The 12,704-nt window shown below is 39.8% G+C and overlaps 1 protein-coding gene across 3 annotated transcripts in view; it reads right to left on the reverse strand.

Moving 5' to 3' along the window:
• FBXO28 (F-box protein 28) overlaps positions 1-11,895 on the reverse strand; it is a 62,446-nt gene extending 50,551 nt beyond the window's left edge. The window contains exon 1 of one of the 3 annotated variants that reach the window (XM_031967061.1): positions 11,579-11,891. In XM_031967061.1, coding sequence (XP_031822921.1) covers positions 11,579-11,845 — 267 coding nt within the window. In that variant the 5' untranslated portion in view covers positions 11,846-11,891. Of the gene's footprint in view, positions 1-11,578 lie in introns of all 3 variants that reach the window. The other 2 variants (XM_031967063.1, XM_031967062.1) reach the window with 2 other exon arrangements.
• Positions 11,896-12,704: the final 809 nt, after the last annotated feature.

Genomic DNA, 12,704 nt, shown 5'->3' on the forward strand with positions numbered 1-12,704 from the left:
CTGTGTGGTCCTCTATGTACATCCTGTTTTTCAAAAGTATAAATAAAATTAACTTCTAGGTTCTCCTATCTGTCTGACTCCTACAATACTGTCTGGATTGTGTCCCCCTTCTTTAGCTGTCCTTTGCATACCTTAAAAATGTTTGGTTGACAGTTCTGTCTGAAAATATATGTAATATCTCACATCATTAGTCCATAGAAGCTCAATCAATCAAGATATGAGAAGCAGTATTCTCGAGTCATGAGTGGTTGCTGCATTGATCATAGTTCTTTTCCATTACAATGGTGTAGTCACTGTACAAATTATTTTTCTGCTTCTGCTCACTGTACTGCTCACTACTTTATAAACTGCTACATTTCTAGGAAACTGTTTCTTTTGTTATTTCTAATGGCACATAATATTGTAACATTCATATAATATAATGTGTTCAGACATTAATCTTATTCTTATCTATCATTAATCTTATCTTCTTAGGTTCCAATTTGTTTTTTTTTTTCTTTTACCACAAAAACAGCTGCTACAAATACATATATATAAATGGGATCCTCTTTCTTTGATCTTTTTGGAGCACTGATCTAGTGTTAATTTATTACTAAAGTATTCACAGTTTAGTAACTTTTTCGGTATAGTTCCAATTTGCTTTCAATGACTGGACCAATTCACAGCTTCACTAACAATGTTTATCCTCCAAAAGTTGTTATTTTCTATTTTTGTCATCTTTGTCAATCAGATGAGTTTGAGATGAAAAGTAAGATTTGTTTTCATTTTCATTTCTATTATTAGTGATTTGAAACAACTTTTTCAAAAAATTATTGATAATTTACTTTTTTCTCTTTAGAACTGCCTATTTATATATCTTACTGATCTAATGTCAATAGCTCTTGTATTTTATCAATTCCTTATATATATATATAAGAGCCAGCTAAGCTATTTTCATTTTCCACAAAAGACCTCTGTCAGAAAAATTTGTTGCAAGAAAATTTTCCCAGTTCACTGTTTCTCTTCCTTTTTAAAAATTGATTTTATTCTTAAAATAACAATTTAAAAAAAAAAAAAAGAAAAACAGAAAAGGAATACAAAACAAAATGAAACAAAAGAGAACATTGTCATGTGCCCAGAAGAACATCAGGGAAGATTCAAAATACCTAACAACAAATTACCAGATCAAGAAAGGATATATATTATGTTTCTCTTCTAACTGCATTGTATTTGTGAAAAAATTTGTAAGTAAAATTGTCCATTTTTCTTTTCCATCATTTCTATCTCGTTTGGTCAAGAGGTCTTCCTCTATCCATTGTAGTGAAAGAGATCTCTTTCCTTATTTCTGTCATCCATGTGGAACTTATTAATTTCTGCCAAACTGCTTTCCAGTTTTCTCAATGGTTTTGTCAATCATGAGACTTACCAGAAAAGTTGTAATTCTCAAGTTTACCGAACCGCTACTATGTTTGATTGTTTTTAAATCTCCTCCTGTTGAATCTTCTCTCTCCCCCAGCTACAGAATTCGAATTCATTCATCCTACCTATAAACACACTCAGATCTTCCTCTTTAAAAATCCAAAACAAACCATCTCATTGTTTTGTCCTACATTATCAAATGGGGAGAGGGTGACATAGTCATACCTATACCTTAGGAAAAATTGTTTTGGCAGCTGTGTGGAATGTAGTGCAGAGAACAAGAAGCAAGGAGATTAATTAGAAAGCTGTTGCAAGAATCCGGGGAAAGATGATGATAGCTTGATGTTGGAAATATATGCAGGAAATATAAGAGGTTAAGATTAATAAAATTTGGATATGTGGCAAGAATGAATGAAAAGCTGAAAATGACATGGACACTATAGATTTGGGTAAGAAGAATCCTGTGCTTTGGTCAGAAATACAGACATCTGGAACAAGGAGACAATTTGGGAAGAAAGATAATAACTGTTTTTTAAAAATGCTGAGGTGGAGATGCTTACTGGACATATAGCTCTAACTGTCCAATAGACAGCTGGTGATGAAGGACTGGGGCACAGGAGACTAGGGCTGGAAACAGGTATGGGAATTATCTGCAGAAAAATAATTGAACTTGTGGGAACTGATGAGATCACTGAGAGACAACATATATATACAGAGAAAGGGCCCAGATTCTTGGAGGACATTCTCAATTAGTGTGACTAATAGTTAATTATATGGGGATGCAGCAAAGGAAAATGAGAAGGGGCTGTCAGACAAACAAGAAAACCCTAGAGTAGTATCTTGAAAACCAAGAGATGTGAGAGTATTCAGGGTAAGATGGTAGTCAAGACTATCAAATGCTGTAAGATGAAAAAAGAATGGACTGCGAAAAGATTTTAAGATTTAGTATTAAGAGATCATTGGAGGCAGCTAGGTGTTGCAGTGGACAGAGTACCAGTCCTGAAGTCAGGAGGACCCGAGTTCAAATCTGGCCTCAGACACTTAACACTTCCTACCTATATGACCCTGGGCAAGTCACTTAACCCCAAATGCCTGGGCGGGGAGGGGAGAGGAAGAGAGATCTTTAGTTACTTTGGATAGAATAATTGAATGACAAGATCCAAAGCCTGACCCCAAAGGATTTAAAAGAGAGGAGAGGAAATGGAGTTATTAAGTATAGACTCCCCCCCCCCCCCCCCCCCCCCAAAGCATTTTGCTGAAAAAGGGAAGAGACAGAGGACGGCTAGCAAGGGGATAAGCTCTAGTTCAGGGAGAAGTTTTAAAGTTCAGGGAGAAATGAATATATTTGCAGGCAATAGGGGAAGAAACCAGTAGTTAGGGAGAGACTCCCAATCAGAGACAATGGGGGCAATCTCTTGGAGAAGATGAGAGAGGATAGAACTAAGGATTTATGTTGAGGCACTGGCCTTGGCAAGAAGTCACTTCTTCATCAAAGAATGGAGGGAAAGAGGAGGCAGTGGAGGATGTTGTTAGTGGTTCGACTATTCTCCTTGAAGGTGAGGTCCTTAGGGAATGGTCTGAGGTAATACTCAGGAAAGATGAAGAACAGGGCTGAGCACAGTAAGACAGATGGACTGATAAAAGATGAGCATATAAAGGAACTTGGGAATTCTTGCATATGGATCTTCTTTGGGTGATGGCAGTGCTCCAAAGTATAGCCATTCCTTTGTGTGGTCGAGATGGAATAGACAAAGTACAAAGGAGTTTTGTAGACTAAAAAACTAGGATGTTTTGGTATTTAAAGGAACATAGCATGTTTATGGAAATCCCCTAAGAAGAAGGCAGGAATTGTGGGTAGAAAGGGAGACTAAAGTTGTCACTAAACTCATTAACAAAAAAAGGGAGAATGTCTTGGGATACCAGAAGATAAAAACCATCAGCCTTCAGGATCTGCATTATGACAAATTCGGATAGTTTGAACCTCTAAGGAACATAAGTTGCCGAGTGACACAAAGAAAATCTGGAAATAGCAATAAAGAGCAAGGAGTCTTTTTACTTCCCCAGTGGAACCCCTGAGTTGACAGGGTAGAAAATAAAATACAACCACTACTAGAAAGGACAGCCAGGGATGCAATGTCTTCCTAAGAGAGCCTGTCTCAGTAAGTGCCAGAAAATGGAAGGACAAAGAGAGAAAGAGTTTTAAAATGAAAGGAAACTTTTCATAATGGAAGGGCTACAGAAGGGATAGTAGGAAGGAGCAGGTAAATTTAGGGCAGGACACTGGAAGTGGGGACAGCAATGAAGTGAGCAATTTGAGATTGGACAGCTGGAGTTGGGGTGTGTATGTGTACACACACACATTCATGCAAAAATAATTGTTCTTTTTCAGTCATATCTTTGGCCTCATTGGAATAGGGGGTGAGAGAATGCCACCTACTGGGAAATGAGTCCAGGAAGAATATCAGTGGCTAGAGAGCCTTGTGACAAGTGGTGCTGCTGTGTCCTTTGGGTTTGGGCAAGTCAAAGCACAGAAGGCATGAGCTATGATGGTATGCAGGCAAGCATGTGGAAGCTGAGGCAGGTGAATTCTCAGGAAGCCCACCTAAGGCAAGCAAGAAAATGTTAGAAAATTTTGCAAGAATAGCAAAGCACTAAAAAATGGTTATATTCAGGAAGCTTGCCAGGAGATCGGAAATGCTTCATTCTTGGACCACCCCCCCACCCCCCACCCCCCGTGTCTCCCAATCCCTCTGTCTGCAGGAATTGAGCCTCAATTCCTCCTGAAGGAGTTGTTGCCTGGGCTACCCGCAAAGCCACAGCTAGGAGGCAGCATGTCTAGAAGGTGTTATATCTTAGAGTCTATATCTCTTCAAGCAAAAAGGAGGTAACTTCCTCAAAGGAAGCATAAGTTTTAGTATGCTGGGAGCTTAGAGAGGGAGCAAGAGGTGATGAGTTTATGAGCTTCCAGTCTATCATTAGTCCAGTCTTTGATTGACTACTAAATCTTGTTCTTTTTTTTCTTCTCTAAGTAGCCTCTAAATGTAGAAATACCTTCATTCTCATGTAAGTAATCTCTCTGAATCATTTGCTTTCCACCTTTCTTTTTGACAAAGCTGAATAAATTAATCATTTAAAAAAGACTTTTTAAAATTTCTAAACTCATTTTTAAAACTGTGGTAGCTTTCTTTGAATCATTCTTAAGTTCTGAAGGAATCTTCTAAATAAGGCAGAGGTAGTCTAATTGTAAACACCATGGTCTGAACAAATCCCATGGATTATTGTCCTATCTAGAATTACTTAGAAGGGGTAGGGATTGGAGGAAAGGGGAAAAAAACAGAAGAGGGGAAACAGATTCCCCTTGAAAAACTGTTCGATAGGGTCTGCTAGGTGGCGCAATGGATAGAACACCAGCCCTGAAGACAGGAAAATCTGAGTTCAAATCCGATCTCAGACACTTAACAGAGCATACCTGTGTGACCCTGGGTAAGTCACTTAACCCTAATTGCCTCAGCAAAAAAAACCCCAAGAAAACTGTTTGATGGTACAACTGAGAATTCATTGGATAATATGACATAAGCTTATGTGTTCTTTGCATTTTACTGGATAATATGAAGAATTTCTAATATATTCCTTGTACTTCATTGGATAATATGACATAAATTTATGTTACTTGACTACTTTCTCAGATACAGAGGAAGTCTATGTCTATAAACAATGAATCATATACCAATGAAATTTGTTTCTACACAAATCAAAAAAAAATTATAATAATTTGGATGTCTGAAACCTAAAGAATAAATGTAGAGCTACACCAAGCTAACAATCTGAAGTCAACTTCAATCAATTTCTCTTGTTTGTATCCTTATTCAATCCACCATCTCCTAATTCTTTCATGAAGCATTTCAGAGAGGGCTATTTCTAACATGTCTACAACCATACCATCTTAGTCCAGGTAATGATAACATCTTATTCCTTGACTGCATTTATTCCAGGTGGTGACATTACCTCATATCCAGTTTACAATAGCTCCTAGGATGCTCTCACTTTGCCCTTAATCTCTCCCTCTAAATAATAGGAAAACAAATTTTTCTTTATATTCTTTCCTCCTGTTCAAGAATTTAGTGACTCACCTTTGTAAGATCTCCAAATAATTCCCACCTAGTCAAGCTCATTCTATGTTGTTTCTATTTTTCCCAGATTAGAAAAAGAATGTTTTGTTATTGAAAAGAGAAATATGTACTTCTTTAACCTAAGTGTTGTTAACACTGGCATGGAAAATACTAGAAAAAAGTATAGAATTATACTCACTATCTGTGGTTGAATACCATGCAAAGCACCGAGTAGACAAAGAAAGGTAAGAAAAAATTCCTGCCCTCAAGGAGCTCATAATCTAATGAGAGCCTACATGCAAACATATGTACAAGATAGATACAGAATAACTTGGGAGCAATCTCAGAGGGAAGGTGCTCGCATTAAAAGAGAGACTAAGAAAGTGTTCTTGAAGAAAGTGGTTTTTTAGCTGAGACTTAAAAGTGAAAAAAGTCACTTTCCTTCTGTGTCTTAGTTTCCTTATCTGTTAAAACAAGGAAATCAGATTATTTGTGCAGTATACCAAGGCCCTTTGCTTTTCCCAAGTTCATGTGTTCCTATATCTCGCTTAAATTGTCCCCATCATTTCTGAATATGCCTTTTCTATCTAGATTGCATGAGCCTACCCTTAAAAATTTGAGTAAAACCTCACTTCCTACACATCCTATTTTCCATAATAAGCCCCAACTGATTTTTTTCCCAGTACTTGCATATTCATTTTGTTCTTTTGCATTTGTTGACATGATACTTTGTGAACATACTATTTACATGCATTGTATCTATTTGATATATAATACATGCAAAAAAGACTAGATAAAGAAATGCTATTCATTAATATTGTAAATAAGCATCACATGGAGAATGATTTCTGTATGTATATGTTTTTGCATACAAATAGCGCTATTAATAAGACCCTTCACTAAAGTTCTACCCAGATACTTTATTGTGAAATACAGGTGGCCCTAGATTTTAAAAAAAGCAAAAACACTGCTAGATCTTACCATGTTAGAAATGCTTCAAGTTTAGACTATTTGTCGACCTGCATTGATTATGGTCAAAGCCAATTTCTCTGTGTTTTTCTTTTTCTTTCTTTTGGCAAGGAAATTGGAGTTAAGTGACTTGATCAGGGTCACAAAGCTATTTGAGCTAATCTGAAGCAGGATTAGAATCCAGGGTCAGTGCTATACTCACTGTACCATCTAGCTGCCCCAACCAATTTCTATAAATGTTCAGATACTAACTCAAACACACAAGTAAGAAGTGAGAAATCTGAACTTCAAAATTGGTCAAATTCTTCTATTACATGAATATACTTGAATAATATCTTTACTTCAAATTAAAGTTCTTAAAGACCAAACCTAAAAAGTAGGCTTGGTCTTATGCTTATTCAACTTCAAAGAAAATAATTTTTATGATAGCAAAGTCAACTCTCACATCTGTACCAGTATCTAACATGGTAGCAATTCATAAGGAATGTACATACATACACAAGTTGAATATAATTATCTATAGCATTTGAAACCCGCTATTCCATATATTCTCTAATTGGATTTTAGGTCACCAATAGTGTAAAATAAGATGGAAATTAAGTTTAAAGCTGTCTACAGCTGTCTATATTTTTCAAAGTCAAATATAAATTATCTTTATATTCCCCAATACTTTGTTCTTGGCTGTTCATTCCTACAGAAACAAAAACAAAAAAGACTACACTAAAACAAATATAGATTTAGAAAAAATTCTCTATAGTACATTTCTAAGAATTAAACTTTCTATGTTTGCTATATTTTTAAATAGGTCAAAGACTGGTACATTTGGATCCAGGATTACAGATTCATAACTAGTTTCCATCTTTTCAACAGCCAAAGGCCTCAGCCAATTGTTTCAAAAGTGGATGACCAATTACTTGTCAGGGATTCTGCTCACCACGTTGTTTCCAAGGTAACTTTTAACTAAGAGATTCTGTGTAGCTCTCATAGGCCTGCTCAGTCCCCCATCCCAAGAGAACAGATAAGAATACTTAACAGCACAAAATCCATTGGCTGTTTTAGAAAAGCAATTCAAAGTACATACCCTACTGATAGTCATTTGAAAAAAATTTGTGTGTAAGACAAATAACATTAAATGCATTGAGAATTGCATTTATAAATATATATATATATGACAATAATAAAAATATTTGTATAGCCAAGTTTTCCAAGGATTGGGTGCAGTTAATGAAGCAATATCCATTACAGTTTAACATCAACAAACATTACTATGTACAGAATACTGAGCTAGGGAAGGTACAAAGTTCAACTAAAGCAGTAATAGTCTTCATGGAATTTATTATATTACTTCCTAGAGTTCAAAAGATTCACAAGCAATTATAATACAAATTTTCTCTCAAGTGAGACCATGTGCCTGGCATAGTGTAGGTGCACATGGCAGCAAAATAGCTAGCACACAAAAGATGCTTCATAAATACTTGTTTCCCCATTCCTTACAAAAAGATACATTCAAATAATGGGAGAAGTGTGCTATTTACTATTTGAGATTCAAAGGGAGGAAGAACTGTTACTGATGGGAATAGGGAGAGAGAAAATAACTTTAAAACTGGTTAAAGGAAGGTTCCAATTTCAAGTAGAAGCAGCAGAGATTTTTGGGGCAAAATAACAGCTTGGATAGTAAAGGACATATATGGAGAACAGAGAGTACTCCAGGCTGGCATACTTGGAATAGTATGAGATAAGTTTCAAAAAGTATCATGGGAGGCTTTGAATGATAATTTATATACCTTGTAACTTAGTTAGTATGTAGCAAAGAGCCAACAGATAGTTTTCAGCAGAGGAGAGTGATGTGTTCAGATATGTCCATAAAGAAAATTAATCAGGCAGTTGGAGTCGTTAGAAGATAGAACACAACTAGGAAGCTTACAATTATTGTTGAAGTGTTAGGTAACGAGGGACAATATTTGAAATTGGCATTGGCAATACAGATGAGGTCTTTAAAGATGTAGAGAGAAAAATCAATAGGACTTGATAATGACTGGAGGGCCATCTGAGGGAAGAGGGTAAAATCAATAATTATAATAAAGTTTCAAACAAGATCAACTAGTTGGCTGGTGGTATCATTGAAACAAAGAGTCAAGTTTTTGGAGAAACATGTTTAGCTTTGGACATCAGGGACTTCTGAGTTACTAATGACACATCCACATGATAATTTCTCATAGAGTCTGAGACATAGGTATAAAGTTTAGATGGAATTAATCAGGGCTAGAGAGACTTGGAAAGCAATCAAAGTGAATAGGAAATATAGATAAAAGTGACCGAGTACAAAACTTTGGGAAATACCAAGATTAAAGGGACAGAAAAGAAGAGCTAGGGGAGACAGAACAGTTATAGAGATTGTAGGAGAACTAGGAAGACTATAACAACCGAAAATCTCAGAGAAAAAGAAAATATCTGAAGAAATAGTTGGTCAATATAGTAAAAACCTGCAGATAATACAAAGGGATAAGGAATTAAAAGGGAGAGAAAAAATGCTTTTGGATTTGGCAATGAGCAGGTAACTGCTGACATTTAAGAGAATGGATTCAGTACAACAGGGATGATGGAGGAGCAATAAAGTATCCAAGATAGATAGGTTTTCCCAAGAAGCTTAGTATTGAAAGGAAGAAAGATGGGATGGTATTTTGATAGGTCATTGGAGTTAAAGAAAAACTTTCTTAAAATTAAAAAATCATAATCATGTTACAGGCAGATGAGAAACCAAAAAGGGAGAAATTGAACATATGTGAAAAAGCATGATTACTAAAGTAAGGTTTCAGAGAAAACAAGCACACAAATGGGGGATTACCAAAAAAAAAAAAAAAATCCCAATATAACTAAAGAGTCTTGACAAATTTTTGGAATTCATTTTTTAAACAGCTAAATCTCAATGATTCATGATATGGAGAAACAAAAAAAGTCTGTCAACTTGCTAAAGTATACAAATAATACAAAAACCTCATTTTAGCAATTTCAACCTCTTCTATCAAATGTTCTATAGGACATGGACATGAATGAAAATTTAAATCTGGCCTGTTATCTATGTCTGACTACTATCTAATTAGGACGCTAACTATAATAAAATTTCCAAAAGGTGGTAAAAGAACAAAGGGGCTATAATAATTCATAAGAGACTATATTGGCTGTGACACTAACAGAACAATAATGATAAGGATCCTATTCAAAACAGGCAAAATATTGTATAGTTTAAATAGTTAGTTGGACTTAATACTGCTCAAAAAACAAAATACCAAGGCCCTAGTTTACAATATAAGGAAGCTTAGGTATCAACATATATAATGATTTCTTTTTTTTTTTTTTGCAAACTAAGCTTATTAGATAATGTTACTTTAGGTGAAAAGGCAAATAAAGCTTCCCAACAAGGTCTATTTTTCTGCCAATATCCACAAAAAGAAAGATAATAATCAAGACAGTGCTGACATCTACTGGCAAAAGAGAAAAACCTCCTTTGAAAATGATACAGGATCATAGACTATACTAGAGGCTCCACAATAAAGGCCTATACCTAAAGATTCACTTCAACTTGCCTACAAAAAATAAATCAAGCAATGTAGTACTATATCGTGTTTTATATATAAGCTTAAAAAAAGTGACTGTGAAGATGTGGTGGGAAAATACTTTTGCAGATAGATGAGGAAAACTGGATGGGGAATTTTAAGAGACAAGGCGAGAGGTTACGAAGAGGGACTCCTTCCATGAGATCATGTCTGACTAAACTTGCTAATTAAGAAAACACAAGTCTCTAGGTTTTACATCAGACTGCTTCCTTCTAGAAGTTTTAATATTAACCTCAAGACAAACTGTTTTCCCCCTCTAAAGAAATGATGTCCTAAAATCTTTCTAAACTTATTCCTACTCTTCATCCCTCCCAATTTATTTTTAAATCGACAGCAATAAAAATTTCCAAAGCCACTGGCCCAAAGCAATATTATGCCAATTTTCAGAAATCACAAAGGTACGTGATCTCAGGCAAGAATTCCTATTTTGGGTAAAAAAATTTAATGAATATTTAAACATCATAAATTTATAGCTAAATTTACTTGAACAACAGGGCCAGACTTTTTAAAATTTTACTCTTTGTGTGAAGAATGTTGTATCATGCAGAGATGGGCACAGATTGATAATCGTGCTGACCATTTCAGCTTAGGATTTCTTCTACGACTTTAAGAGCTTTCCTCGTCCAACTGGTGTGACGTCCATATGGACAAAATTCGAAGAGATTTCTACATGGCCATACACAACTTCATCTATTCTGCCTCTGCAAAAGAGAAAGCACTATGCACACTCAAGTGTGATGTCTTTGTCCTCCCGAAAACAGCCTGCAGGTTTCGCTTCTTACTCGTGATGAGGTTTTTTAAAACCACACATCAAAATGCCCACCTTCTCTAATGCTCTGCTTAGCCCGTTCAAAGAGAAAATCACCGAAAAGAAGCAAAACAGGAGCGAAGGGAATCGCTGCCAAGCCCCCAGTGACAGGTTCTAGTTATGAAGCTCTCGGACGAGCCGGACACAGTCCCGGTTGCGGAGGTTGCAGAGAGGAGGTGGAAGTAAAGGACGCTAAGTTAGACGGGAAGGCAAGTTGGCCGGGGGTGATGCGGACGCCCCCAAGCCTCTTTTCCGGGGAGGCCCGGAGGGCCGCGGGGAAACAGTCCGGCTGCCCCGGGTCATGTCTCGAGGCCCGGCCGGGCCGGCGGGCAAAGGCGCGGGTGTTTTAGCCCAGCCTGCCCGGGGACGGGGAGCGAGTGGGGAACAATACCTCCCACTCTGGCGAGAAGCCGGCCCGTCCCGACTTGCGACGGGAGGATGGACCGGAGGCCACGACCCCAGGACGAGCGGGGCGGCCCTGCGCGATGCTCCGGGGAAGGGGGGAAAGGGGAGGCCGTGTCCGGGGCACGGGGACCGGACGGAGCGGGCCGCCCCGGGGGAGGGGGCGCCGGGCACGCCCCTCCCTCCCCGCCCTCGGTGGTTGGACACGGGGCCGGGGGTGTGTGGGGGGTTGGAGTCCCTCCCCCGCTGCCCGGCAGGCGGGGGGAGGGGGACCTCACCAGGCGGAGCTGGCTGATCTCGTCGTAGGACATGAAGCTGAGGATGTTCTCGATGGCCACGATGGGCAACGCCACCAGCGTGTTGTTATGAGGCAGCTGGTCCAAGGCCAGAGACGGGGAGGCCGGCGACTGGGGTCCCAGCAGCGGCGGCTGCGGCGGGGGCAGCGGCGACAGCCTCTGGGACGCCCCCGCGGCCAGAGAAGAGCCGCCGCCGCAGCTGCCACCGCCTCCTTCCTCCGCCATCCACTCCTCCGTCACCGCCGCCATCTTGGGGGGAGGGTTTGATGCCTTCCCCCTGCTGCAAGGGGAAAAGGGACGCTTCCTGTACGTCACTTCCTCCTCCTCCTCCTCCTCCACCGAGGGTGGGGGCGCACTGCGGGGAGAGAGAAGAGCCGAGAACGGGGTGGGGGAGGCGGGAGGCGGGAGGCGGGAGGCGTGTCCCTCGGTAGTGAAGTCACTTAGGGCTTCTGGATGAAGCCCGAGGCACTTCCTTCATTCGGCCGCGGACGGCCGCCCTGAGGCGCGGAGCGATCGCGCCTCGCTCTCCCAGCTCGGGAGGCGTCCGCGTCAGCGTTTGACTCTAGATCCTCTGCCTCCAGCTTTGGTTCGATACAGAGCAATCATTAAGCGCCTGCTGTGTGCCAGCAGGCACTGCGCTAAGCCAAAGAAAGCCGAAGCCGTGGGCTGCCCTCCAGGAGCTTAGCGTCTAAGGGGACGAGAGCACTGGCGGGCCGAAGGGCACAGAGCAAGACAAACGGGGAATGATTAATAGCTAAAACGCGCTGGAGCGAAGGACAGCTGCGAGACTCCCCGTAGAAGGTGGGACTTACAGGAAGCCGAGGAGATCGGAGTCAGAGAAGGGAGAGAGAGCGGACCCGCCCCCCGCCGGGGGGCCAGACAACTAAGGCCGCTTTTTGTTGTGTTTGACAGAGAAAGAACGGGCTGGCGTTAGAGCCGGAGGGTCTGGGTTCAAGTTCTGACATCTCCTGGCCGTCTGTCCATGGGCAAGTCTCACTTCTCTCACAGTAGCCCAGGCCGTTCTCCAACTATCGCCCGAGGGAGAGACGGGGGCGGAAGCAGGATTGTTCTCCTATTTGCACCATCTCTTTACCCCCCAGTCCCAGTA

The sequence above is a fragment of the Sarcophilus harrisii genome, chromosome 4, assembly GCF_902635505.1.
Source record: "Sarcophilus harrisii chromosome 4, mSarHar1.11, whole genome shotgun sequence".
Taxonomy (NCBI): domain Eukaryota; kingdom Metazoa; phylum Chordata; class Mammalia; order Dasyuromorphia; family Dasyuridae; genus Sarcophilus; species Sarcophilus harrisii.